Source organism: Engraulis encrasicolus, chromosome 18 (genome assembly GCF_034702125.1).
Source record: "Engraulis encrasicolus isolate BLACKSEA-1 chromosome 18, IST_EnEncr_1.0, whole genome shotgun sequence".
In the NCBI taxonomy this organism is placed as follows: Eukaryota; Metazoa; Chordata; class Actinopteri; order Clupeiformes; family Engraulidae; genus Engraulis; species Engraulis encrasicolus.
The window spans coordinates 15,814,330-15,842,222 of record NC_085874.1 but is presented as its reverse complement, the minus strand read 5'-3'; the positions used below and the strand labels follow the sequence as shown (position 1 = coordinate 15,842,222).

Here is a 27,893-nt window from a genome sequence, read left to right as displayed (position 1 = left end):
CCTATTCCTTATTCATTCCTATCTCTCTCAAGAAAGGATTGTAACTCTGTGTCTTTCTTCTTCTTCTTCTTTTCTACTTCGTCTCTGTTTGTGTCTTTTACATCCTTTCATTTTTTCTCTTTCTTTTCATTTTTGTTTCACGGTTTCCATTTGCTTATTTCCCCCTTCTTTCTTTCTCCCTCCCCGACCAAGATTGTGATTATTAAATACATTATACTCATACAGTACTAATTTTAAATTCAATATTCATTAAGTGCTTCACTCAAAATGAAAGCACATTTTATTATTTGCTAAATAGATGACACAAAACGAAACTGCGAAGCAAAATTTATAGCTCTTTACAGCTCAACATTTCTGTCATGCTATGTATGAGAGTGGATACACCGACCCGAGTTGTGTGTGCGTGCATGCGTGCGTGTTTGTGTGCGTGCGTGTGCGTGCGCGTGTGTGTGTGTGTGTGTGTGTGTGTGTGTGTGTGTGTGTGTGTGTGTGTGTGTGGCTATTACGCACACACATGTACATGTGCATGTGTTTCTGTGTGCAGTGCACATACAGTACAGATGGTGTAACTTCAATCTGCTCACTACCGTGCCGGGCCGCGGCAGCGTACCGTGATCATTACACCCTGTGGCCATTCGGAATGCGGGGGGCAGTATAGCACCGCTTTTGCAGAGCAGCGTCTGCCTGTGTCTGTTTGTGCTTCCGTCCTTGCCCGTCCCCCAGTTTTAGTAGTAGTAGAAATACAGTCAGCAAATTGCATGTTTTATTTAGCATTGGGCATTTGATAGGGCATTTGATAATAACACAAGTGTGAGCCCTAAACAAGACCACAATGTGAATTTAAACTCGACTTTTTTCTGTCTTGCATTCACCGTCTCCCAATCCGTCCCTCATTATTTCAGCACTATTTCAAGCCAGGAACGGGTATCCTCAGGATACAGAGTTTGCATACCTACTACAATTTGAACCGGTAAAGACAATTAAAACCGAGTCAATCAGACAGGAACACCATTGTAATTAAGTGTGTCCGTGACGCCAGCATGATAGAGATCGAATTTTAAATTTGGCGACGACATTCTGTCTTCAAAACTGGCATCGGCCGCTTCCAATTTAGGACCATAGGCCTATTCAACCGTTTCCACAACCTCACTGATCACAGTTGCTTCATCTGTAATGCCAGGGCTAAGAATAACGAAAATAGCAAAACAGAGTATACTAATAAACCGTAATGGAGAGACTGAGGAGACATGAAATCAAGCGGCGGAGTTCGGACCATTTTGAGTGGACCGATGTCGCTTGCTTTGTGTAGCCCTATCAAGCAAGCCTGTCTGTCTCATTTGTGCGATGAGCACAAAAACACAAATTGAACCACTCGTATAGTGTGAGTCAAACAGACATGAACAACATTGTAGCCTAATGAAGTAGTGCCCGTCATGTCAGCATGAGAGAGGTGATTTTACATTTGGCGACGACATTCCGTCTTTAAAACTGGCGCATGCCGCTTCCCCTATTGCAGGTTATTACCTGATCTACACTGTCGTTACCACAAAAAACAAGGTAGCACAACTTAATACTATTACTAGCCTATATATCTGGTAGCCTAAATAGTAGGTTGAAGACTGGGGTATTATTGGTGCACTGTTTTTTTTTGCGAAGCAGAGTAATCTGCTTCAGTGTAGCTCATTGTATGTTAATCCCTCCCTCAGTTTTAGGCTACAAGTGGAAAGAGTCAGCCAATTGCGCGTTGCACGTAACGTTGGGTATTTGATAATAACACAAGCGTGATCCCTAAACAAGACCGCCAGTCGACGGTGTTTTGTTTTCATAATTCTGTCCTGCATTCGCCGTCTCAATTCCGCTCCTAACTTATAGGCCTAGGCTAAGTGATGTCTGTTAATTATTTCTGCACTACCTATTCAAGTCAGGAACGGATATCCTCAGGATAGCCTACGGACTAATAGGTTGAAGACGTTTTTTTTTGTATTGGTGCTTGTGAACATTTCATCCTTTCAATGCGCTGTTGTGCGCGATCGACGGGATTCCGGTTAACTGGGGATGTGATGCACACATGACAATACATCTGTTACACCAGGTGTGGCTAATCATCTGTGATTAGGACTGCAAATTCAGTTGCTTCGGTGGAGATGCGAACCAACAGTATGACTGGGGAACTATGACTCCTTCGGAGGCTGGATAGCCTAACCTGTCGCGCCACGACATGTCACAAAAGGCTGTGCAGTCCCGTGCACTGCACTGCACTGCACTGCTGTAACCCACCCCTCCCCCACAGACAAACATTCATGTTCTGAAAAGTTCAACACGTTCTGAACATTTTAGCCGCTTTGCATTAAGTTTTCGAGCAGGCACTTGTCCACGGTGACGCAACATCGAAAGAGAAACGCTGTTCACAACCTAACTGAATAAAGATTTCATTTAAAAAAAAAAAACACAGCATTTCTATGAAAATGTGCTGGGTGACCACACTGCCTATGCCTATCCAGATGCACGTATAGCAACAACGAGAAAGAGAGGAGAGAGACGGTGAGAGAGAGCGATTAGCGCGTATCTCTCTGTGTGTGTGTGTGTGTGTGTGTGTGTGTGTGTGTGTGTGTGTGTGTGTGTGTGTGTGTTGTGTGTGTGTGTGTGTGTGTGTGTGTGTGTGTGTCGGGGAACATTTGAAGTGAAAAAAACACCCTCCCCCACTTCAGCATCAGATGTTGGTGGTCTACAAGTCAAAATGTTTACCCGACTATCTTGTAGCCCAGTCATGAAGTTCATAAAGCCATCGGTAGCCTATAGGCCAAGATTTCTGCATTGCCTGAGTTCATAGGCTAAAACAACTTTATTTAGGCCTGACTTATTTAGCTTACTTTATTAGCCTTATTTAGGCCTATTATCGTATTTAGCCTTTAACGTGGGCCTATTTTACAAAATATCGAAAGAAGGAAAAGACACGACAGACAAGTTGAGGCTTACTGATCGTAGCCTATTACAGCAAATCGAACATGCGCTTTATGAACACACTAGCCTGAGGGCAAACATCTTCTTGGCACTATTGAGATAACCAGGCCATGCAGGAATTCAAACTCCCTGGGCCCACACTAAAATACTGACAGACTACAATTGCTTGGATCTTCAATGGGTTTCGTGCGTCCGGGGGATGGGTGGGTGATGGCACGCTTGATGTGTTTTTCCCCACCCCATGCATGCACGCGGACACACAGGGTCGGGACATTCACCCAATGAATGACTGAGTGCGGCTAAATATGCCTGTTGCATATCGTAGCCTAATTATTCACACATCACGTCAAGTCACAAATTAGTAGTCTCTTGCAGTTGACCTATGCCAAATTAACGTCCTCCCTGTAAGGCTGCACTAATTCAAACAGGTAGAGGAGTCGGCTTAGCCTATAGCAAAGTCTATAAAATGTAGCCTATTTTTTGTAATTTCCAATTATAGGCTATGTTTACGATAATGATTTGTTGCGCTACGACGGTGCTCAAGACAAGTTGGAACATAGTCATCTCAAGTGCTCCCATTTTATTTTGATCCTGCTTTAAGTCAATGGGCGAGAGGGACGGATGAAACGGGTTGTTTCATTCGTCCCGACAGTGTCTACTGACACTTAAATCCCTTTTGCCTGTAAACCTGACAACTTTGACTTTTCATACTTTCGGATAGGCGATGTTAAAGTTTTCGAGTAAATCGCAGTGTTTCATTCGTCCCGAGTTTCATGAGTCCCTGCTCTCCCCTACTGCCTAAACTGTTACAGTTTAAATGCGTCCTCTCCAAACAGTGTGTGTGTGTGTGTGTGTGTGTGTGTGTGTGTGTGTGGGCGTGAGAGAGGGAGAGAGAGAGAGCGAGTGAGAGAGGCGGCTTAATTCCCCGCAGAAAGAGCAAGGCGATGTCTCCAAATATTAGACAAATGCATCTTATTTTAGTTAAGTAGACATCAGGGATGTATTTTGCTTAATAGCAACGCCGACCCTGATTGGTTCATATTGCTCTGAATAGCCACAGAAGGCTAGGCTATATTTTAATGGGTTTACGCGCGAGAGGTTATCTAACTGTGGTCACAGTCGCCAGGTGCTATTATGAGAGGAAAACTATAGCACGTTGGCAAACATTAAAGTCAGTTTAAGCCATGCATATGATGAACCAGTTTTCTTGTTTGAAAAAACCACACTTCCCGGTGCGCAAGGTGCATGCATTTTTCTGACTGACCCAGATGAAATCCCATGCACGGAACTCCACTATTGAGATGACATTGCATATATTTCCCAGCATATATTTCCCCTCTCTCTCTCTCTCTCCAAACCCAGTTGTACTTGGACTCACTTTTAACACCGCTGGCCTACCCAGGTGAATCGCAGCACACATTGTTTGCAGTGAGCCGTGCCGTGTGCGAGTGCTGTGCAACTTCACCCCTAACGTTTAACCTAGACTAGCGAGTGCAGTGTTGTAAATCACGTGGAATAAGTGCAGCGATTACCTGCGTAGCCTACTTAATTATGGAAGTGAGTGTCATTTGGGACTGCCTATGGAATTCAAGCCTACTGTCACCAAGCTCTTCCTGTCTCCCCAGCCTCGCAATGGATGGACATCAGGCCACCGCTCCTCCGCCTCCTTCGGAACGGATTGACTGTGGGGGGGGTTCTCCAATGAAATTTGGAATTTCGGACTTGTATAGATTTGGGGTGCCCGGGACTCTTTTAGATTTCTGTTAGTTAATAAATATTATTTTAAAACTCAATATTTGTGTCTTGGCGTAGGCCTATTTGTGGTGTACAGTACTCTCCAGGGTATTTGGTAACAAGGAGAGGTGTCGCTGGAAAAATGCGCACTTTCTCACCTGCGACACATAACCCGACAGTTGGTTACACTTAATTTGAGCACGAAAACAGCAATATCAGTCGCTTGCTAATTTTTGTCAATGTGACAACATTAAATTCATTAGGGAAGTGTAGGTTAGGTTATCGCCCCAGCTGTTGGCGATGTGTGATAAATAGCCAACGCTTACACGCTCAAACGAAGCGCTGTTAGGTTACTGCGGTGAGGTAAGTCTGAAGTTGCAATATTAGACGTTTCAAATCTTGCCATGCGATAATCGGTATGGCTTCTGGCTACACTCAATTTGCATTTTGTCAGAGCTTGCACATTAATGCAATTCATCCGATCATCATTTAAAAAAAAAAAAAAAAAGAAAAAGAAAATTCATTTATATTTTATATTTAGGCTATTCTTTTTATGACTCTTCCTACTTCCTGGAGGTGTTCTCACACAATTTATAGGCATGTTGTTAGGCTATCCGCTGAATCGGTGCGTGCTGGTGAATATGTAAGGGATAATGTATTGTCCACACGTGACTATAGGAAAATATTTTCCCGACGAGGCGAATAACACCCCCGACGCCGAAGGCGGAGGGGTGTTATTACGCTTCGAAGGGAAATATTTTCCGATAGTCACGTGTGGACAATACATTATCCCGCTTATTATACGGCTTTACATTAGAAAGCATAAATAGTTAACCAGTAGTTTAAAATAACATGTTTATTGCCATTTTATAGCGTGCGCAAAGAAAGATAGTTCGTGGAACGCTCATAATTTAAAAAGGTTACCAAGCAACAGAGTTTGGCTACTTTCTAACTTGTTACAGCCACGTTGCGCTTCAAACTGTTTGCAGGCTGCCTCGTCCGCTGCGCGATAGGCTAGCCTATCTACTAAACCTGGGTTCATAACAGGAATATTTCTATCTAATCGGCGACAGTATTCCAGAAAAAAAGCATAGCAACCCAAGCACTGCTGTGCGCCCTGACCATCATTATCGATCCTGCTACATGCGGAGCACTGTGCGCCACATGAGGGGAATTGGAAACTGTCAACGAACTCCTCACTTGTATATTAATATGCCGTCAGCATCGTAAAATATTCCATATGGTAATAAACATTTTGGACGTCAAGCTCACACGGGGAGCGCTGCAATAGGTAAGCTGTAGGCCAGAGAGAGAGAGAGAGAGAGAGAGAGAGAGGTGAGAGACGAGAGAGAGAGAGAGAGAGAGAGAGAGAGAGAGAGAGAGAGAGACTACCACGTGGTAAAGCGTATAGCGAGCGCTCCCAAGTGCCACCCGGCGGTTGTTTGGGTACACTGCAGCTAGGCCCGGTACGTACCGAGGTGGATGACGTGGCATTACCTCGGTAAAGGGTGTGCATTGTAGGGGGACCGACTGTATGTGTGTGCGCGCACATGTGCCTGTGACGTCAAGTCATTCATGGAAAAGCCATCTCTGATGCGTCAGAGGTGCCTGCAGTGTCAATGACAAAGGGAAAAAGATGACATGTCCCCCTCCCCATATGTGCCCATACAACCTGTCCTCCATCCACACAGAGGGCGGAAACCTCGTTAAAGAGGACGATAATTACAGGCCTTGTGGAGCACTGCCGTGCCTCTGTAGTCTAAGTAAGTAAATTAAAATGTATATGATGTGTACATATGGGCAAAGTGCTTAAACACCAATGGATGACAAAGTAATAATAAAAAATCATTTTAAGAAAATAAAATATATATAATATATTTAAAAAAATACAGGCCCTCATTATGAATATCAGTGAGAGACAGAGAGTCATAATTAAAATGAGCCTTTTTTTTAAAAAAAATCCGAGACTATAAACCCAGAGACCCTTTCAGCAAATCAAATTGTTTTTCATATCAATTATAATAACTCTCATAATTTTAAACACACACTTCCTTAGACACATGCTACGCACACAGTGTATACACACATACAATAAAACACGGAAATACAAGCAAAAATGACATCCACTCAAAGACATACAAATACAAGCTGACCACACACATGCATGCACACGCACAATCTAATGGAAGACGCCTACTTTGTTCCACACAAACAGACAACTGTCTAGCACTGGATTTAGAAAAGGTCATTTAAGAGTGACAGTTAACGAGGAAGAGAAAAAGAGAGAGGGGGTGGGGTGGGGTTAAGATGTTCCCTGAATCTGATGCAGAATGATGCCCATCTTATTGGACAATCATAATAGAACTTGTAGTGACTCCATTCTATCTGTTTGTCTCGGCCTCTCTTGCCCTCTGTCTGATTCTATTCCGGTTTGCAATAATATCTCTGATTTTACTTGTATCGATCCTAATAATTCAACACATACAGTTTAGCACTGTGTTCAATGTAATGTCTAACTTGTATTCAGTTAATAAATTGTTCATTTATCATCCATTCATATCTCTTCATGTGTCATGCCTTGTGTGTCCTTTCCTGGTCGAAATATGTTGGCCTTTTAAATCATGCTGTAGCCAAGAGTAAATAAAGGTCGTTCGATTTCCTCTCTCTCTGTTTACCACTGTACTTGGACTTGCCTGGATCAACCGTTTTTTGTTTCAAATGGACTGACCCCTTTCATCCAAGAGCTCCCAACACGCTGACGATTGTGAATATTTCACCTAACAGTTATCTTTCATGAAACTGTCGTTAGTTATTAGACTGTACTTGTGCTAAGGAATCACCACCTCGTTATTATTTTTGTAGAATAATTTTTTAAAAAATTTTTTTTACAAAGCTGTGACCCAACTAGGACGAGGGCCCTGTTTCTCGAAAGTGTTGTCACTAAACAGTTGGCAGCTTAGTAGATTGCCCATGTTAAATTGTATTGTAACTAAGCGACAACACAGTTGAGAAATGAACCCCCGGGGTGGATTTTGAGAGCCCAGCTATACTAAGTAGTAAACCAGGTGGGGTTGCAGGTTAACCATTTTAAGAAAATGTACTATTATGACATCACGTTGGGGGTTCCGCAGGCTCATAGGAGTCTATGTAGAACCTTAGAATCCTGGGGAAGTTCCACCAACATGATGTCATACCTGCAACCTCACCTTTTTAAGTTAAGTCCTATGTTGTGGTAAATCATGTAATAGAGGAGCTTGAAGTCCTTCTTTTCTTAACTAAATGACACCTGTGGGCAATCCATTAGCAGGTTTACCTCTTCCTGTAGGTTAACCTATTGATGCTGAGTGCTGCGTAGCTCAACATTGACTCAGCCACCTGAAGCTGCATGGACGCAGCATTCAGGCTCATGAGAGTTGAGATTTTCTATTACAAATGTGGATATATTAGAGCTAATTGAACACACTATAATGCAAGATCAGAGTCGTGGATTTTAAATGCAACTTATTTCATGTTTGTATGCGTTTCAGAGGTTGAGATATTTAGGTTTTTATAGGCTGAGGGCACCTTTTCCCAAAAAGGGCTCAGACATTTAGCAGTCGTTTTTTTAAGCATGTGTGCATCAATGGGTTCACTGAGACAGGTTCATCACTTAGCCGTGCTTGTTCCTGGAATACAGCCCAGTGGTGCATTTCTCAAAACCAAAGTTGCTTACTACATTAGCTACTTTGTTGGTTTCAATGCATTTTCCCATTGATAGCTACCGAAGTTGATAACAGGCTAACAACTTCTCTTTTGAGAAATGCAGTCCAGGTCCTGCGTGCTGCTTACCTGGTTAGGGACGTGCAGGTTGAAGTCCAGGCCACACACAAACTCAGAGTGATGCTCCAGCGTCTCCAACAGGGCCTCAGCCTTTGAGAAGTCCCAGAGCCTGCAGACACACAGAGAGGCACACAGACAGGGGATAGTCAGGGAGAGTACAATGGTGTGTGTGTGTGTGTGTGTGTGTGTGTGTGTGTGTGTGTGTGTGTGTGTGTGTGTGTGTGTGTGTGTGTGTGTGTGTGTGTGTGTGTGTGTGTGTGCGTGTGTGTGTGTGTGCAATTCTTTAACAAAAGAACAAATTAAAAGAAATAAGAGAGAGAGAGAGAGAGAGAGAGAGAAAGACAAAGTGAGCATAGCAATGAGGGAAGAAAGGCTAAACAGCGACAGCCATAGCAAGGCTGTGGAAAGATCAAAAACACACACACACACGCACGCATGCACGCGCACGCGCGCACGCACGCGCACACACACACACACACACACACACAGAGTCTGCAACAGAAAGCCAGGGCAATCACGCTAATTGAGTGGCTGTTTGTCTTCCTGGCCATGAGGTGTGTGTGTGAGTGTGTGTGTGTGTGTGTGTGTGTGTGTGTGTGTGTGTGTGTGTGTGTGTGTGTGTGTGTGTGTGTGTGTGTGTGTGTGTGTGTGTGTGTGAGGGGGCTGCAGCCATCACCAAAGCCCTGACGCAGCCCCTTTCTCTCTCTCTGGCCGCAGCGTAGCCGCCGATCCACTTTGCAAATGTAATTAAATCATTTCCTTGAAAATACTCCCCCGTCTATATAAATACATTAGGCGAGCATTAATACTGCCTGTACTCTGGCAGAGTGGCAGACTGTGTGTGTGTGTGTGTGTGTGTGTGTGCGTGCGTGTGCGTGTGCGTGTGTGTGTGTGTGTATGACAGACCTGGCAGCACAAATGGCCAGAGTGGCAGTGAGGTGGGGTGGAGTGCACATTTGTGTGTGCGCTTGTGTGTGTGTGTGTGTGTGTGTGTGTGTGTGTGTGTGTGTGTGTGTGTGTGTGTGTGTGTGTGTGTGTGCGTGTGCGTGTGCGTGTGCGTGTGCGTGTGTGTGTGTGTGTGTGTGTGTGTGTGTGTGTGTTGGGTTGGCATTATTTATGAGCCCCCAGGGGTAGCCAGCTGGTTCCCTGAGCGCTAGTCGTCTAAAGGGCCGCTTGGATAAATGAACACACTCTCACACACGCGCGCGCATACGCATGCACACACACACGCACCGTCATCAATGTGGCATACAGGGAAGCTGGGCTTCAAAAACAGACATTAGGGAGGAATAGAGAAGGCAGAGGGCCTTCAGTGAAGCAGGAGAGGCACTTCTCGTTTAGTTCCTCGTGTGCTGTCCGTGCGAGTGTGACGAAAATAAACGAGATGGAGAACATTTTATGTAAGAGACAGATGTGGAGAAGCACACCATAGAGCAGGCGAGCACTCCAACGGTAGAAGGAGCAAAGAAGGAGATTGTGGAAACTGGTCTTTTTTACGTTCACGTTATGGCCCCAAACGAAATGGATCTCAATGGATTCGATTGTGGAGCTCATTGTTGAACTGCGCTGATCGCATTTGCGAGAATGGCAAATGAAAGCCATTCAAGATGGCATCTTTCACCGCTCGTGGGCGATGGACTCCAGCAGGACACGCTGATGTTATTATGGATCTCAATACAAGTGCAATTTGCTTCCGCCTCCCCTTAGGGGGCGGAGGGGCATTGGTCGTTTCATTGAGGTTATTGCTGACAGCAAGGCTAATGTAATAATACTATTCATAACAATGTGTATTTGTATAGCACTGCATACGAACAGCTTCTTTCCAAAATGAGATATATCCACTTTGGAACATTTTGGGAAATTGACATTTTGGTATTGGGCATTCCATTGAATTGCATTGCAAAATGCATTTATATAGAGGTTTAAAAAATATTTTTTACATTTTACATTTGAATGGCAAGAAGTCACACAGATGAAAGGACTTCTTAACAGTCAATTCCAATATTAAAATGCAAAAAGTCAAAAATGGTGGATATCTCATTTTGGAAACAAGCTCTTCATACAATAATATGCATGCATTATATTGCAAATCATACAACATATAGCTCAAATTGGGTGTTGCCCTGTTGTCTCCATTTGGCTATGCCATTAGATTACACGCGTGGGTTATTTTTTTTTTTTGAAAGATCGTTTTCCTATTCATCCACACCCTGAAAACTGGCTCATGATTTTCATGCAAGCAATCATAGACCAATCAAATCCGACTCACTGCTTATGTGGTGTGGCCATGACATCTGCATCCCCTGGTGTTACTGTGTTGGGTTGGCTTTGCTATCTATCAATTTAGACCAGTTGTTCTCAACCTTTTTTTTTTTTTTAATCAAACACCCCATTGACCTCATCATAAAACCTGCCAATGTCCCCTTTAGCCTCATCATAAGCCTGCCAACACCCCCTTGGTATAAAAAAAAGATACATGTTGAATGCCTCCCAATTGCAAATAAGCACCACCCTCTTTCAACTGTCTCCTTCTCAAAGCCCTGTGAGGGCTCCCTAAAGGGGAGGCTATAGAGCCCATGTTTAGAAATATTACCAGTAATTTAGGCTATTGAATCATTATTCCGATGCAAGTAATTATTGACCAAACCTCATTCACGGCCTACATACTGACATTTGTACTGTATGCCTCAGACTGTGTGCTAAACAGACAATATTTGCTAACGTGAGATGGAGAGACCACGGCTCGTAGCTCCATGACAATGACAATACCAATGACAACGCGAGGCAAATGAATAACCTCGCCAAATTAGACTACTTCAGTGAAACATGGAGGAACCTCATTCAATCCCAGCATGAACATTTGCTTGTCTACCTTCACAAACCAACAAAAGTCATATGGCGCGCTTATTCAAGAAGGTTTCCATTCAGGCTTTTTTTCCATGACAGCCCAATCATGGGTCGTGGCCCACTAGTGTTTGTGATGACTGGGTGGGACACCTTATCTAGTGTAAATAACACAACCTCGCCAATTTACAAAAGAGAGGCCGAGGCACACACAGGTTATGTTAGGTAAACAGGCAATTGAGTGTGTGTGTGTGTGTGTGTGTGTGTGTGTGTGTGTGTGTGTGTGTGTGTGTGTGTGTGTGTGTGTGTGTGTGTGTGTGTGTGTGTGTGTGTGTGTGTGTGTGTCGTAGCAGGTGCTTTTGCTTTTACACACACAATCTACCGTACGTGCGGAGCGGATCAACAGCAGTGACCCTATCTGCACCGAGTGGGAAATAAAAGAGTCTGTGGGCGCCGGTTCTTGCTAGCCGGGAAATCATTTCCTCTGATTAAGGTGATGATGGATGTGGGACTACTGTAAACGGCGCACGTCTGTCGCCACAATGCTGACGGTGCATGAGAACAAAGACGAGACCTGGTGTCGAGATTGATTTGGGGCAATCTAAAATAGACTCCAGCCCATCCATCTTGATAAAACGAAAACTACGAGAGAAAAAAAAAACACTAAGCCTGTTCATTTGCATACATATACGCATACACAATAATTACTCCATTAACAGATATGTGTATTCAAATTGTTTTACTAGTTATGAGGCAATGTCTTAAGGGTGTCAATGGCATATTATTTGCATAAAACGTCAAGTCTCAAGAGGATAAGGCACTGCCTGACCGCCTCAACAAATGGCTGACAATATACAAACGTAGGAAGGGGAAGCGATGGCGATCGTATGACTTTTTACCGGGCCGCAACGGTAGGAATGTGGCTGAGAAGAAAATTGATATTGGTGGCGGGCGATATTGATCAACGAGCCAAAAAACATACACTTTGTCCTCAAAGAAAAATACCCAGCAATTATGGCAAGCTGGCAGGCAGAGCAAAAATCCATCTCATTAATCACAAGGATTTGACTGGACTCTAAGATGAAGTAGAGAAAATCCCAACTACTGGCTTTCTCTTCCTAATGGACGGGAATGACATCCACAACCCTAACCATTTATCAGATTATGTTTACTATGTTTAAAACCAAACGAGAAAGAATGATCTAGCTTATATGTTTTACAATGTTTCCTTTACAGTATTTTAAAGTGGAATTGAGTAGATAGCAAATGTCAACATCAACACTGAGTAACATGGGTTTTCCTCTCCCGTCAGACCTGTGGTTCCAAAATTTTCTTCTGTTGTGACCCCCTTTTAGTCCGAAGAATATTCTGTTTTAATCTTAAATTCACCATGTTAACCATTCATGTCAATACTGTTGCTTTTTTTGTTACATTACATTATACTTAGCTGACGCTTTTTATACAAAAGCGACTTACAGTTATTTTGTACAGTTAGTTTGTAAGTACAGGGTATTGGTTACAGTCCCTGGAGCAGTGTGGGGTTAGGTGCCTTGCTCAAGGGCACCTCAGCCATGGAGTGAGATAGGGAGTGGGAGTGTGGGATGCGAACCTGCAACCCTACGATCTAAAGCCCATCCCCTTAACAAATAGGCCATGGCTGTTGTGTTACTATTGACATGACATGGTGTATGGGCACTATGGACACATTCCCCTCTCTCTGAAACCCACCTGCACTGCCACTGTGACTCCACTGGGGTGCAAACCCTTAGTTTTGGAACTAAACCACTGCCCCAGGCCGTAAGCGGGCACAAGCCGATAGCTGGCTGTTCCACAGGGTCAGTTCTGCATAGATTATCACTAATGGTGCAGACATCAATGGGTGGGCTCTGTCAAACAACCAGGCCTGGGCGCTAAAGTAATGGAAGCTTTTGGAGTCCAGCTGTTAGTTAAAACACAGGCCGTCCAAAAACAAACTGCTGCACCCCCTGAAGGAATCATTTTGCGCATGTGAGGACAGCGTGAAATGGGGATGGTGCTAGAGCGCTTAAGGGCGATGGACGGACATAATGAACCGACACATTACTATACAGACGCACCCACACCCACACAGATCAATGAGTTATCAGTAGAAAGTCATGGGATACTCCCTTAGAATTTGGTGTGTGTGCGCGCGTGTGTGTGTTTGAGGAAAAAGGCAGGCAATATGTACTGTAGGGAAAAGCAGCAAACTTTCAATGATAGCCGAAACATGGTGATCTGCACTGGATCCAGCCTCGGGCTCAGTGTGTGCACACAGATGATAAACCATCTGCCATCCTTGCAGCGAGAGAGAGAGAGAGAGAGAGAGAGAGAGAGAGAGAGAGAGAGAGAGAGAGAGAGAGAGAGAGAGAGAGAGAGAGAGAGAGAATGTATGTACGAGCGCGTGCGAGAGAGAGAGAGAGAGAGAGAGAGAGAGAGAGAGAGAGAGAGAGAGAGAGAGAGAGAGAAAGAGCGTGCGCGCGCGAGAGAGAGAGAACAGAGAACGAGAGAGAGAGAGATATAGAGAGAGAGATAGAGAGATAGAGAGACAGAGAGAGAGAGAGAGAGAATGAGAGAGAGAGAGAGAGAGAGAGAGAAAGAGCGCGCGCGCGCGAGAGAGAGAGACATGCGGATGGAAAGTGGGAGAAGACAGTGGGAAGGAGGGGGGAGGAAGAGAGAGTGAGAGTGAGAGAGAGTGAGAGTGTGAGAGAGAGAGAGAGAGAGAGAGAGAGAGAGAGAGAAAGAGAGAGATAGAGAGAGAGAGATAGAGAGAGAGAGAGAGAGAGAGAGAGAGAGAGAGAGAGAGAGAGAGAGAGAGAGAAACACGAGAAAGGCAATGTGGAAGTGAGAGAAATGGGGAGTGTGTAGTGTGTGAGAGAGGTAGACACTGAGAGAGAGAGAGGGGGTAGACACAGAGAGAAAGAGAAAAAAAGACAGAAAAAAGAGAAAGAAGAGAAAGACAGGCCATTTAATGGAATCCTCCCCTGCAATCCTCCTTCAGTGACCCAGGCAAAACCACACTCACGATCGATATAAACTGTCTGGCTCTGTACCAGGCCCCACAACAAGTTCCCTACCTCTTTCATTTGCCCACGCATGCACGCACACACGTACGCACGCGCACGCACACAAACACAAATAAACACAAATAAACACACACATACACACAAACGCACACACACCTCTCACACAGACACACGCACACACCTATCAACTGCTCTCCCTCCCTAAACACAAAGACTATTTGCCTCTTGAATAGAAACAGCCGAGTAAATATTCAAATCTTCTCCCTGGTCTCTGGGCGATCCCCATATCTGTACAGGTTCAACGCCCTCCAACTGATAATTAGTGGTGGTCTCCTCCCATAGGCAGGAAAAGGTTACAAAGTTAAATGGATGAAAAGGGCATCAATTTAACCTATTCTGAAGAGGGAATCCCTTTGATGATCTATTAGGCATTTATCACCACGGTAACTGGTTTCGTGCTAGTTTAGTGTTTCTCAAAGGGGGCTCTACAGCCCCGAAGCCACAGGGGGCGTTGAGAAGAAGACAGCCGAGAGGGGCAGCACCCAGATTCCAATACAGAGCATTAGTCTACAATATTGTTCAATACTAAGAGGGGCATTGGTAGGTTTATGATTAGGTCAAGGAGACGTTTGTTAAAAAATGGTTGAGAACCACTGATCTAGTTCATCACAGAGCACTAATTGTGATCTGTTTAATATACCATCCAAGCCTTAATCCGACATTCTAATGACAAGTCAAATTAAATTAAAGGGGGGTGGGTGAAGGATAATTTCCCTATTTTACGGGGTTATGATGAAGGTCATTTAATGTCAAAAGGAAAACACAAAGCAAGCAGTGACCATCATTGGGCAAATGCCTCTTCTGTTTTTGCTTTTTTTTTGGCAGCATCTCAAAGCTACAATGGCCTATTTCTATAATTAAATAAGTCAGTAAAAAAACACCCTCCACAAAACAATAAAAAAAATGTCTCAGACAAGGGGTCCCTGGAAGACAGCCATAGCTTTGCACTCGTTGCTCTTATTCCTCAACGCCATGAGTCATAGGACAGAGATGACCCCAGAAATGACTGTCAGTGTCGGCCCGTGCCGTGGCAGGAATACAAAGCAAACCATGGTCGGCGCTGAGTCCACAGACTTCAGGCAGAATCTTCTACAAGCAGGAGGACACTGAGGCAGAATTTATGAATGGGAGACAGAGCGACTTCCTCACACAAAAGGCGTGTGTGTGTGTGTGTGTGTGTGTGTGTGTGTGTGTGTGTGTGTGTGTGTGTGTGTGTGTGTGTGTGTGTGTGTGTGTGTGTGTAGAGAAGTCGACAGAGAGGGACACAGGGGTCACTTGTCTCGGGCCCAGGGAGAGAGGGGTCCCAGAATTGGATCCTCATTACATTGTATTGATTGGGTTTGGGGCTCTTTCAGATGTCTTTGCCCCGGGCCTAGCCAAAGCTGTCAGCGGCCTTGTGTGTGTGTGTGCGTGTGTGTGCGTGTGTGTGTTGCATTTCTGCTGTTGTGATGGCACTGCGATGTGCCAGCCTTGAGTAGGCGTCCTTAGGGAGCGCTTACTTAGATGATATCGACTGCCCGACCGTCGCCAAAACAGGAATTCCCTGCTCACTCTCACTCTCACTCAACACCGCCTCACCTCGTCTTCCCTCTGTCTGGCTCAGTTTTCCCAGTTTCACTCAGAAGACGTACCGTAAAACCTCAAACCAGTCTAGCTTGAAATGAGATAGAAGAGGTTTACTGCCACCCCCTATCCCCATCGTCAGGATAGGAGACACCAGCGAGGAAATATGTCAGTGGAGGAGTGTGTATGTGTGTGTCGTGGGGGCGGTTGTTTCAGGGGTGGAGAACCACACTTAGAGATGGGACTCAATTTTCGAATATTAGAATAGTCGAAATCAGCACTCATAAAAAAGAAAGGCAACACATAAAATTTCTGTATGGACCTCCTTTACTATGTTAAGTGACAATGAAGAAGAGTGCAAAGTTTAATTAATTTTCTACATTTGCTCAGGAAATATAAATCTTTCGTCTTTCATTTTTAACACGAAAGGCATGTCCGAAATCCCCCCACACACACACACACACACACACACACACACACACACACACACACACACACACACACACACACACACACACACACACACACACTGTTTTACAGCCAGAGACAAAATATTTAAGTATTATTCAAATATTCGAATAGTGGCCATCGATTTTCGAATAGTGTGTGTTTGCCAAAATTCCCATCCCTATACTGCACAACCGCAGAACTGGTTTCTTTCCGATTCTGCTGTGTTCAAGCTCCAGATGATCAGTTGGGTTAGCGAGAGCCTGACCTTTGGAGAATCCGATGTTCCATGGAAAACACTCGTCTATAAAACCCATGACTTGAACGAATATGTGGGTTGCACCGGCGGTTTGTCATCAATAAAAAAAGCGTCTCTGAGAATGAATTTCCCTTTTGCAGCTGCTTGATGAATGGAATCTCATTTCTGTGCTAAAAAATTCAATTACAAGAGAGCATGGGTTATTTGATTTTTTTTCTTCCCTCATGACAGTCTCTGGAAGATCATCGACAGTCAAATGCCTTTGCCTTCTTTAATGTCGATTTCATCCCAATGGTGTCGTCCATCCATGGCATGTGCGTGTGCGTGTGCGTGTGCGTGTGCGTGTGCGTGTGCGCGTGCGCGTGCGCGTGTGCGTGTGTGTGTGCGTGTGTGTGTGTGTGTGCGTGTGTGCGTGTGCGTGTGCGTGTGCGTGTGCGTGAGTCTACATCCCTTTCATGTGGCTAGGTACATGATCAGGTCACAAGTGAATCAACCAGGGCTCTAAATTAACTTTTTCCACCACCAGCCAATTTGGCTAGTAGACATTTTTTCTTACTAGCCAAATGGAAGGTCAACTAGCCATTTTTTTTTCTCACCAAAATAAACCATGCGTTAATTATGTTGCTTTTAATTATTTTATTAAACTAGGCTATGTCCTCAACACAGATAAACAATATTATTATGAATATATTATGAATTATACTCAATATAATTCAGTCTATTCTATAATTATTTAGTAATTATATTTTTATTACCTGCATTTCATTATTTTTCATTCCATTTCCATATACTGCACAGACAGCCAAACACTAGCCTATTACCTCACACACCATCATCCAAACCTCATACAGTATAGGCCTACAACTCACACAAACACAGCATGCCTTCAACACTAATGTCACACACATACCAGCCTTTCAACATACACTAGCCAAACACACACACACAACCAAACACAGCAAAACCACATATCCCCTACACAGCATCACTTCACACACAGTGGGCCAAATACCATGGACAATGCACAGAAGACAGGTGAAGGGGAGAAGAGATGAAGGGAGGAGAAGGAGACGGAGAGGAGAAGGACAGGAGACACCCCCGCGCGCGCACACACACACACACACACACACACACACACACACACACACACACACACACACACACACACACACACACACAGTGCGTGAATGGTGTCTGCATTGTGTGTTTATGCTGCTGCTGCGTGACACCTTCAAGTTCCTCCAGGTCAAATTAATATTGGGTTTACTTACGATGCGCTTGGAATGACAATTACCGTTACGCTATGTCAACTTGATATCCAATAACACCACGGACACCACGCTTAGGCTACTTTGTTACTTTCGTCGCTAGTTTGTGTTATCTTTTTTTCACTTACTCGTATATCCATGTCAAACGCGTGCAGGGTCTTTGCGATGGCGTGGGCGTCATTAGGAAACGACAACTCCATCGTTTGTAGTTGCGAGGACCTCGCAAATATCAGACGGCTTCTGACGGCAACGACACTGTTTTGACAGACAGCTGTCCTGTCCCTTCACTCACCCACGCCGTTTTCGCTCCACCAATACTCTATTTCACCGTCACAACAGTTACGCTGCTATTACTTGCATTCATCGACACATAACCGTGCTTTAACCACTGCCACATTATTTTTCATCTGACAAACCTACAAAACCAAAGTAATCGGCGCTAGTCCGCTCATTGAACATAGGCTATTTTATTAACACTAGTTCGAGCGGCGCGCGGGTATCAAACACGCAGCCAATGGATGTGAGGCTGCCTTATTGCGATTAACGGTCAGCCAATGGGTGTGGGCTACATCATGACGGTAGGACTAATGTTCATGGGTAATGTAGGCGACGTTTTAACGTTCATCAGACGGCAGCTACAGATCTGTGCGGGCAGCTGTTTAACGCTCAGTCGGGCGCGCGCTACCGGCCAATTTGGCTAGTGGATGATTTTTTCTACCAGCCAAAATTATTTTTCACCCGCATTTGGCGTGTTGGCGTGCGTTAATTTAGAGCCCTGGAATCAACCACCAGCCCGCAATGTCAGATTCAAATGCAGAGTGCCAGCTCTCCGGTTCCATGGTCATATGCTCTTTGGTTGACATTGGAATATTATGGAGATAGAGCACACTACTGTTAATAACTTCTATGTTGCTTAAAATTCCAGGCTTTTAAGGAATGTAAGGCTATTTCAACAACACAGTCTATTTTACAGTGACTTTAAGTGAAATATAATATCATCCGTGACCAGTCGCATGAAACAGGCCGCATGTCTTTCAGAGTAAAACTGAGAACATTTCCCATTAAGTTTTTTGTGATTTTATTCATTTACTGTTGCAGAATGTGTCAGTTGACGTCTTCATTGAAGAAGTTAAAATGCTTCAGAAAAACTGTGCTGATATGTCTAAAAGCATACACTTTGCCTTTGAGAGGACTTAACTTATGTCTTCTGTGGGTGAGAGAAATGTTCAGTTTCAATCCTGTACTTTCTACTTCTTTCTAGGAAGTCAAAATATTCAAAAGGCCCCATATATCTCAGATATTAGCAAATTGCCATGTGTAAGGTATCGTTGTTCAAGGCATCATGATGAGCATCTGCACTCTATGCACTCTCAGAGTCAATGATAAACTCAATGCTCCTGGGCTCACACGCAGCCTGTTTCCATGTGACTGGTGTCATGTACGTTTCTGTTCAGTGTATAGTATGAAAGCAGGGATTGTTCAGCTTTGGGAAGAGTTTTATTTTGCAAAAGTCCGCTTCAGTCCCCAATGCTAATTTCACACAAAAAAACACAAGAAAAATCACATGCATACATGGGAGAAATGGTCAAATTGAAACAGACGTACCCATAAACCAGAATACAGTCAGCAATAAAGGACCACATGTAAAACAGCTTTAACAATACAGATAACTACTGTCCTACTGTACAATGGATTTTAAATTATATACTCAAACCCTAAATGTGCAAAATTGCTTTGTAAAATGGAAAAACGTGTTTTGTTTTGTTTTTGATGAACAGGTGGCTCTCCTGATAGTGGCTGTAGTTACAGAGCAAATAGACAGGTGTGTTGATTTTTGTTTAACGAGGCAGAGCAAACACATGCACTGCACCGACATATTTAATTTAACAAGGCGTAGGGTATTGTCTTACCTGACAGTGAAATCATAGGAGCAGGATGCCAAGATGGTGGGATGAAAAGGGGAAAACTACAAGTTGAAAGAGAGAGAGAGAGAGAGAGAGAGAGAGAGAGACAAAGAGACAGAGAGAGAGAGAGAGAGAGAGAGAGAGAGAGAGAGAGAGAGAGAGAGAGAGAGAGAGAGAGAGAGAGACAAAGAGACAGAGAGACAGAGAGTCAGTCAGTCATATTTATGCTTGACACCCTATTCAGAACCAGACTCACTGTTACCATTCTACTTTGCACATTACAATCAATATTAAAATCAATGCAAAGCAGCTAGGACTGCATAATTAATAAGTCACGGTTTTGGCTGAAAGTTGAGATGTTTTGGGCATCCTTGAAGCCAGAACATGTTGACAGGTGGGTATTTCTGGCCAAACATCAGAAGGCCCACCTAAGCTTTGTGCTATTGCCTTTTTCGTAATTAGAATTGAATTGTATTTTGTTAATCCCTTACATAATACATTCTTGGTTATATTTCATTTTGCACAAACAACATCCTGCACAAAATTCAGCTGTTTATTGTTGAATAATCGTGATTACTCATCGAGATTTCAATTTTGATCCAAATAATCGTGATTAGCCTGATAAACCAGCCTAAATGTATTGGATGCCTTAATTTAGTCTGGCTCTGATGAATGGAAAAAACGGAACATTGTTGATGAGCACAACCCGTTGTCTTTCAAACCATGTCTGTGCTAATAGGCCAATGCTCTGACCAATCAGCGCAACTGACTGTGACGTAGTAAGCGCGACAGACAGCTGTGGTGGAGAGGGGACTGTAAACAAGGGAAGTAGTGAAGCTGTGAGCAGGACCGTGGATAAGTTTAACGTTTTGAGATGGAGTCGGACTAGTTGTCGCTTTTGCCAAAAAGACATGCGAGTTGCCGGTGTACTACAACACTATAGCCTACAAAACTGTTCCAAAGTTCAACTTCAGCTTTGTCGGTTTCAGCGAACGTCTCGCATGCATCGAGGAAGCCCACGGTGTGAAACATACTTGAAAGAGATCTTCCTGTATTTATAGGCCGTCAGGTCACCTCAATTTTCGTTCATTCTCGCTCCACAGCATCCGAACACGATGCCCATAAGATGATGAACTGACCAAAGCTATTGTAGCGAGTCTGGGGGGTTACTTAAGTTGTGTACGCATCGGTTCTATGATTCTGTTCTATGGTTTGGTGGGTGCGAGGCACTGTTGGGGTTCGAATAAGGGGAGCGGGGAGTTATCTCTGTTTACTGTGAGAGATCTACGTAGCAGCTGTGCTACAGTTGGGTTACTGGTAAGCAGTGTAGCCCTACTTGTTCATTATTTTTATGTGGCGTGGCTATGGCCAACTGTCTCCATTAAACGGACACTTCTGTCTACATCATGTGTGTTCCCTGGCTACCAAACGCTACACTATGTTTCACTTCAGAGAGGTTCGGATCGTGAAAACATCCAAGGGTATAGACGTTTACAGAAGGAATATTTTCCTTCAGCTGAATGAGGAGACACGATACACCATGTGACCGCGCTAAACCAATCACGTTGCCGATTTGGACAGCTATCAGTCCTCTTGCGTTCCACAAATTGTACTAAACTAAGGTTTTTAAAATATATATCTCTCTAAGGAAGACAGATTGATTCTTAACAGTTAAGAATGACCGTGATTAATTTCTATCTTGAAGAACAATAATGCATGAGGGTGCCAAAGGCAAAGACATGAGCCCAAATAGAAATAGGCCTACAATATCAATAATATCCAAGATCAATAATGATCGTTCATATAGGCTATACAAAGTGGTCCAACTGTTAAACTGTGCTTCAAAAGGCAATGCAAGTTACCTTTCATGATATACATTAAAATAATAATAATAATAATGGAAACAATTCCAATTTTCAGTGATATTCATGCATTTAAAGTGGGATAAATGGATCCTAACATTATCAAACACAAGCAGGTAATTGGAGTGCTTCTGGGTCTTCACCTTTTTTCCTTGGTGCTCATCAGTGTAGGGGCTGTCAAACTTGGTCCAGGAAGACAGATGCTGAGGGAGGCATTGTAGCCAAATAAAGTAAAAAAAATAATAATAAAAAAATGCAACCTTGAGTGCCTCGGCATCCGTCTTCCTTGATTCCTAACAGTGCTTCATTTATAATAAAACAATAATGCAAGTGGTGGTAGATCCCTTTTTAATCAATAATGGAAGCCATTATAATTATCAATATAATGAATATGCAGTTATTCATGTGGTAATTTATCCATTACTAGATACACAACACATACAAACAGTCATAAGTGCTTCAATAGACTGGCCTAACTGCATGGTTGTACCTAAACAGGAGGACTAGTGCATCGGTCTACAACCCCTTGGTGGCAAGGAAGATGGAGGCAAGGCAAACAATTACAGGCTGCCCTTTTAATGTATGCCATTGAAATGTTGACAAAATTATCCACTGTTGGCTCCTTAGTGGCACCTAGAATCCAGCTGACTAAATTATTAAGTACAAGAGGAACAGCTGTTTGTGCTTCACTGAACGTCTGTAGTCTTCTGCAGTGGGAGGCCATGGGAACAACGTTGTCCTTTTTCAGTGTTACTATCTGTCTGGCTCATTTTGCTGGACTGTCACAATCTGTTTCCACACCTATGGGTAACATGTCGAAGACCATATCTGTTGACAAAGTCTGAGCAGCAAACAACAATTCAGGCATTCAGTATTACAAGTGGTGGGGGTGAATAACACAAGATGCCGGCGGTCATGTCGGAGTCTCCTCTTCAATGTATCCTGTCAATAACAACAAATCAAACAGAAAAATTCATGAGTCATGAATACCGGCAAAGGGGGGCTTGATATTGTAGTTTCTTAACATGGTGGGCAGTGTGGCATAATGATTAGTGAGGTGGTCTTAAGATCAGACTAGGGTTGCTGACTCAAATCTCTGACCACTGCATACACCTCCATCCATGCCTAAAGTGCCCTTGAGCAAGGCATATATCCCAACATTGCTTTAAGGAAGGTAAACTATACTCTTTAAATTACTGTAAGCATTACTGTAGCATCACACTGCCATAAGACTTCTGCCTTCCTACTACAAAATAATACAGGTGGCAAGATGAATGGTCACACACATGTATGAAATTTGCCTTAATTTCGACAAATAATAAATTGCCTTGCAAACACCTGTAGCTTGAAACAGACAACAACCCCACTTGACTGAACCAGGCCAATATGTATTCCTCAATTTGTCTCATTACTTAGAAAATAATATATTATAAAGTACAAGTGTGTTGGGCACACCCTTGTATGTGTATTTGTGTGGAGTTAAGATATGACTTACTGTTGATTCTCTGCTCTGGCAGGATCCCTCAAAACCTGGTATTCCGTGGGTAGCAACTTTTGGGTAACTGCACCTCGAGATCCACACAGTCAATGTCCTTGATATGAAGGTCCTGTGTAGGTCCTTTACTTCAGGAGCTTGCACAAAAGGAAAAAAAAGAATGTAGCTGGCAGACAAACAGTAGCCTATATTTTCGCTGGTGAACTGGTACAGTTGCATATTGTTAAGATCAAGCAAACAGACATGATCCTCATTAACATTCACACTACCTATTACAATCAGTGTGTTAACTTGTGACAACAGATTGTAGGCCTAATAGACTGCTGGATATTGTTAACACAGACCCCCCTCAATAACTCAGATGGGGTGGGGAACAGTCCTTAACTCAAACACAACATTTGGCTATGGTAAAGTACAACCAAGACATCTTTCCACAGATGATAGAACTAGCTTACCTGTCTGTGTGTCTTTGATGAAACCTTTTTGTCTGTCAGATGTGTTCTCCTAGCTTGCCAAAACAATACCTGAAGGCCTTCCCTTTGTCACGTTTCCCCCTGTGGAAAATCAGTACGTTATTCTTCAATCACAAAGCAATTAAGTCCATATAAACTAGCTTCTTAGTGTTATTTCCACATCAACGGAACAATTAATTCAACATAATTGAGCAAGTGCGTTGTGAGAGATCATCGTGGGGCTCGATTGACTGGGAATGGTTTCTCGGAATGCTCACCGCACTGAAGTGTTTGAGAATACAATCACGCACAAGAATGAGTCTCAGAAGTGTTTTCGTTGGTTTACTCGGTGTATTAACTGTCTGAATACACGGTATCAGTGTGATTCTAGTGTAGATCACTCCACCGGTATGGCACCATTAGCTCCATAACATCGATGTTATTTTAGTGCGACGCCATGCTGGTCTCGTCGAAGTGCAGTGTAATCGCTACTAATTTCCAAAGTGTAAAATTTAACCTGCACTGGTTACCTGTCTCATACAGAATCGACTTTAAAGCGATGGTTCGGAGTAGAATCACCCTAATGCCATTTGAACCGTGACACCCATCCACCTTTACACCCGAAGTGTTTTCTGCCGCAGGCTTACTTCGATGTTTTTCCGGTTAGCTTGACTCAAGCGCATATGGATACTGGGCACCGTCTCCAAACTTTCCTCACAAAAATAACATGTCATGACACTAAACTACTCCGAACCATCGCTTTAAGACGCAGCATGTGTATCCTCTAGCCGCCGTACACAGCCGTTTATCTGTCATTCCCAGTCAATCAGCCCCACGTTCATCTCACACAACGTCCATGTAAACTTCAATCTTACGACCACAGACTTTGTTTAGATAGTCAACATTAAAGACTGTAAACTGAGATTAAAAAGGGAGACGTCCGGGGCGACAGTCCATCTGTTAAAATGGCAACAGGGTGAAGCGTTTACCAAATCATTACCGTCATCTTTTAGGAATATACTTTACACACACCCTGACGTTGTTAAGAGCATGCCACTTACCATTATATGAGGTGAACCTCGTCCACTCCGAGGACCTTGTCTTGGAAGACAACACGTAGCGTTCAGCAAAAGCCATGCCTCCTGACTGCTCCGAAGACCAACTGGCACTGACGACATATTTTTATGTTTGCTGGGTTATCGACGCCCAGTTGCATGGCAGTGAGTCCAACATTGCTCGCCTCCTTCGCCTGGTCTACCATTAGGGACTGTACGTTATTTACCGGGGGGGGAGGGCTGGTGCGCTGGAAGTCCGGTCAAAAAAAAAAATCATGGCCCCCCCCTCCACCTCAATTTTTTTCCCCATGGCCCTCCCCCCATTTCAATTTTGTTTTCCCATGGCCCTCCCCCTACAGGTAAAAAATAATTATGTAAAATTGGTAGATGAACAACCATCATGAGAACAGTCAGAGTATAGCCTACATCAAGGGCGGTTGCCTGCACTATGCACTATTATGTGCTATCGATATCAGTGGATACCTAAGCCGCTAGAATCTACCTCTGCGGCTGCATGGGATGCCTTTTAACTCCACTGTCACCAAGACAAATTGCCTTCACTATTTTTTTTACGTGTTAAGTAAAAATAATAATAATAATAATAATAATAATAATAATAATAATAATGATAATAAAAACTTCCATTTCAATACCAATGTCCGAGTTGTTACTACTGTAAACTACAAAGTGGAGAGAGTTTCCCCACCGCAGCTTCAATATTTCCCTGCTCGACAAGCAGCGCCTTTCACAAGGTACGTTTTACATGTTCAGCACAGTAGCGAAGCCAGGGACGCAGGAACTGGTTTTGACCAGGGGGTGATGTGAAAAAAAATCTGGTTTTTAGATGCAATTTCCTGCGTTCTAATCAATTTTAGGGTGAGGAATGGCGAATCACATCTGAATAACTTCCTCATGTCTTATGTAGCCTACCTAGATGGCTAGATTTAACTTTTTTTTTCTTTAACATCTCACTTTGACATTATTAAGTTCTTCTTGCGGAAGTGAAACGCGCACCTGATGTGGAGGTGAGGGCGCGTTCACGAGCAAATCGCGCTGCCTTGACAGTTTGTCTCTTCAGCATGGGCAGTGTGCAATGTGTGAAATTAGAAGAAATGCTTTGACTAGGCTATGCGATGCACTCGTGAGAGGTGACCGGGCTTTCAAATAATTTAGATTTTCTTGCAATTGCGACTGTGGATCAGGTGCATCTCGATCAGGACCCCTGTCCTGTCTCCCAGACCGCGCATAAAAGCACGCACGCACACACACAGGCGCTCTACCTTCCCGAATGCAATTACACTCTGACGGCCAAAGAGTTCGGGATGTGATCGGAGCAAGAAGTAGGCTAAGCGCCAAAGCAGCTCGAGCCATTGCTGGCTATTGATACAGGGAGAGTGAGAAAGCCACCTTTAGTTTGCATTTAACGTAGGCCATTAAGACGCATTAATAGGTGGTGCTATGGTGGTCAAATCAGCAGCAAGAGGCAAAAGGAACAAATTGCCAAAACAGAACCAGTACAACATTCCAAAACATCCAACAATAGCACAGCCATTACACACCGCGGCAATTCAACTTTGACAACTGTGATGATGATAGACAAGCCAGGCACACTATCGGCTGTGCTCTCCTTCAGATTCACCCCATAGCCAACTCCGAGGCTAGGCTAGACTACCAGCAACCGCCAAGACCTAGCATACCAATACACGCTTCTACGAATCCAATCTCCACAGCAAGAAACAAAAGTACCTGACACGATGCACAACTTTGGTGACATTCCCTTCTCCCGTCACGCTTTAAATGTACATAATTCCTCGGTCCGTTTTTGTTCACCAAAGTGATGAGACTTCTCTTCACAACAAGTTAGCTCCTCCAATGGTTTCAAGACCTTATGATGCATGGCCAACACATCGCCGTTAATACCACTTTTATACTGTACCTTGACACCACAAGCTAACAAAACAAACTCGCGTCACTGCACCGTTCTACCAAAGTACGTATAGGCCTAGGTACTGTTCTTTCCGGTCTGGTTGGGGTCTAAAAGTTCTTTGAACACAAATGTAAAGCACACGGCGGTGCCAATAAATAAAATCATGACTTACCAGAGGCTGTGACCACCAGTTGACTACAACACCTCTCCAAAATTCCTCTGGAAATGCCCATCCAATTCGTTGTCAAAACTTCCCAAACTGTTTAGCTCATATAGTTCAACTCAGCTAGTTTGATATTTGCTCACGGGCATTTTCTATGATGCTCAATGTTCCTCCGTAGCACTAGCAATCCTACAGTGAAAGAGAGTCAGCGCGGGCAATCTACAGTAGCTGCACCTGATAGTTTTTTGACTACAGATACACGCTTCAGTGCTATATGCACCGGGACCGTGCATCGCAAAGCGATGTGTTTCAGAGCATGTTTTATTATTGTTTAAAAAAAATAAATAAAAATAAAATAAAATAAATTCGTTTTTTTTCCCATGGCCCTCCCCCTAACTCCGATTTTTTTTGCCATGGCCCTCCCCTCCACCTCATTTTTTTTCATCATGGCCCTCCCCCCCCTACGCACCAGCCCTCCCCCCCCGGTAAATTACGAACAGTCCCTTAGGGCTAACAAGGGCGAGACGACTACCGGTACCACCATCGGGTTTTCAAAGAGCCCCATCATTTCGGCTACCAGTGGAGTTAACTGGTAGATAAGACTTTTGCCATAGCCTGTCGGTAACACGGCGAAAACGTCCTTCTTAAAAATGAATGAACGTAGAGCCTCCTCTTGCTCACGTTTTAACGAAAACCCCAAGTCTGATGCCAATGCAGAATCAAACGAGCGCTGTTCCATTGCCGCCGCCATGTTTCTTGTGCTTTCTCCACTGCCGAGCGTCTCACCAGAAATATTCTAGTAAGAGGAGATAGAACAGGTACATAGAAATTAACGGTGAAGATTCGTAACGCAAATATGGCGTCTACCCGCACATCTCCCGCCTTTCTGGTAACAAGAGCCAATGTGCCTGCTTAGCTGCGTTGCCAGTGATCCAATCATCTGGCTGCATCGGCGCACGCGAAATTATGCACATGCTCAGTTTTGAAAAGCCGTTGCTCTCGTGCCGTTATGGAACTACTGCGCCTGCGCTCTGTC

The 27,893-nt window shown here is 43.8% G+C and overlaps 1 protein-coding gene and 1 long non-coding RNA gene across 2 annotated transcripts in view; both read right to left on the bottom strand.

Moving 5' to 3' along the window:
- Positions 1 to 27,893, bottom strand: part of pex7 (peroxisomal biogenesis factor 7) — a 72,251-nt gene that overhangs the window by 15,438 nt on the left and 28,920 nt on the right. Inside the window, exons 7-8 of the mRNA XM_063222376.1 lie at positions 19,910 to 19,965; positions 8,524 to 8,623 (exon numbers count right to left, since the gene is read on the bottom strand). Of these exons, the coding sequence (XP_063078446.1) occupies positions 8,524 to 8,623; positions 19,910 to 19,965 (156 nt within the window). The remainder of the gene's footprint in view (positions 1 to 8,523; positions 8,624 to 19,909; positions 19,966 to 27,893) is intronic.
- LOC134468460 (uncharacterized) lies at positions 22,577 to 24,185 on the bottom strand. Its single transcript, XR_010038806.1, has 3 exons — positions 23,716 to 24,185; positions 23,261 to 23,397; positions 22,577 to 22,707 (listed from the first exon to the last, which is right to left on the bottom strand). It is a non-coding gene; the product is annotated as an uncharacterized LOC134468460 (long non-coding RNA).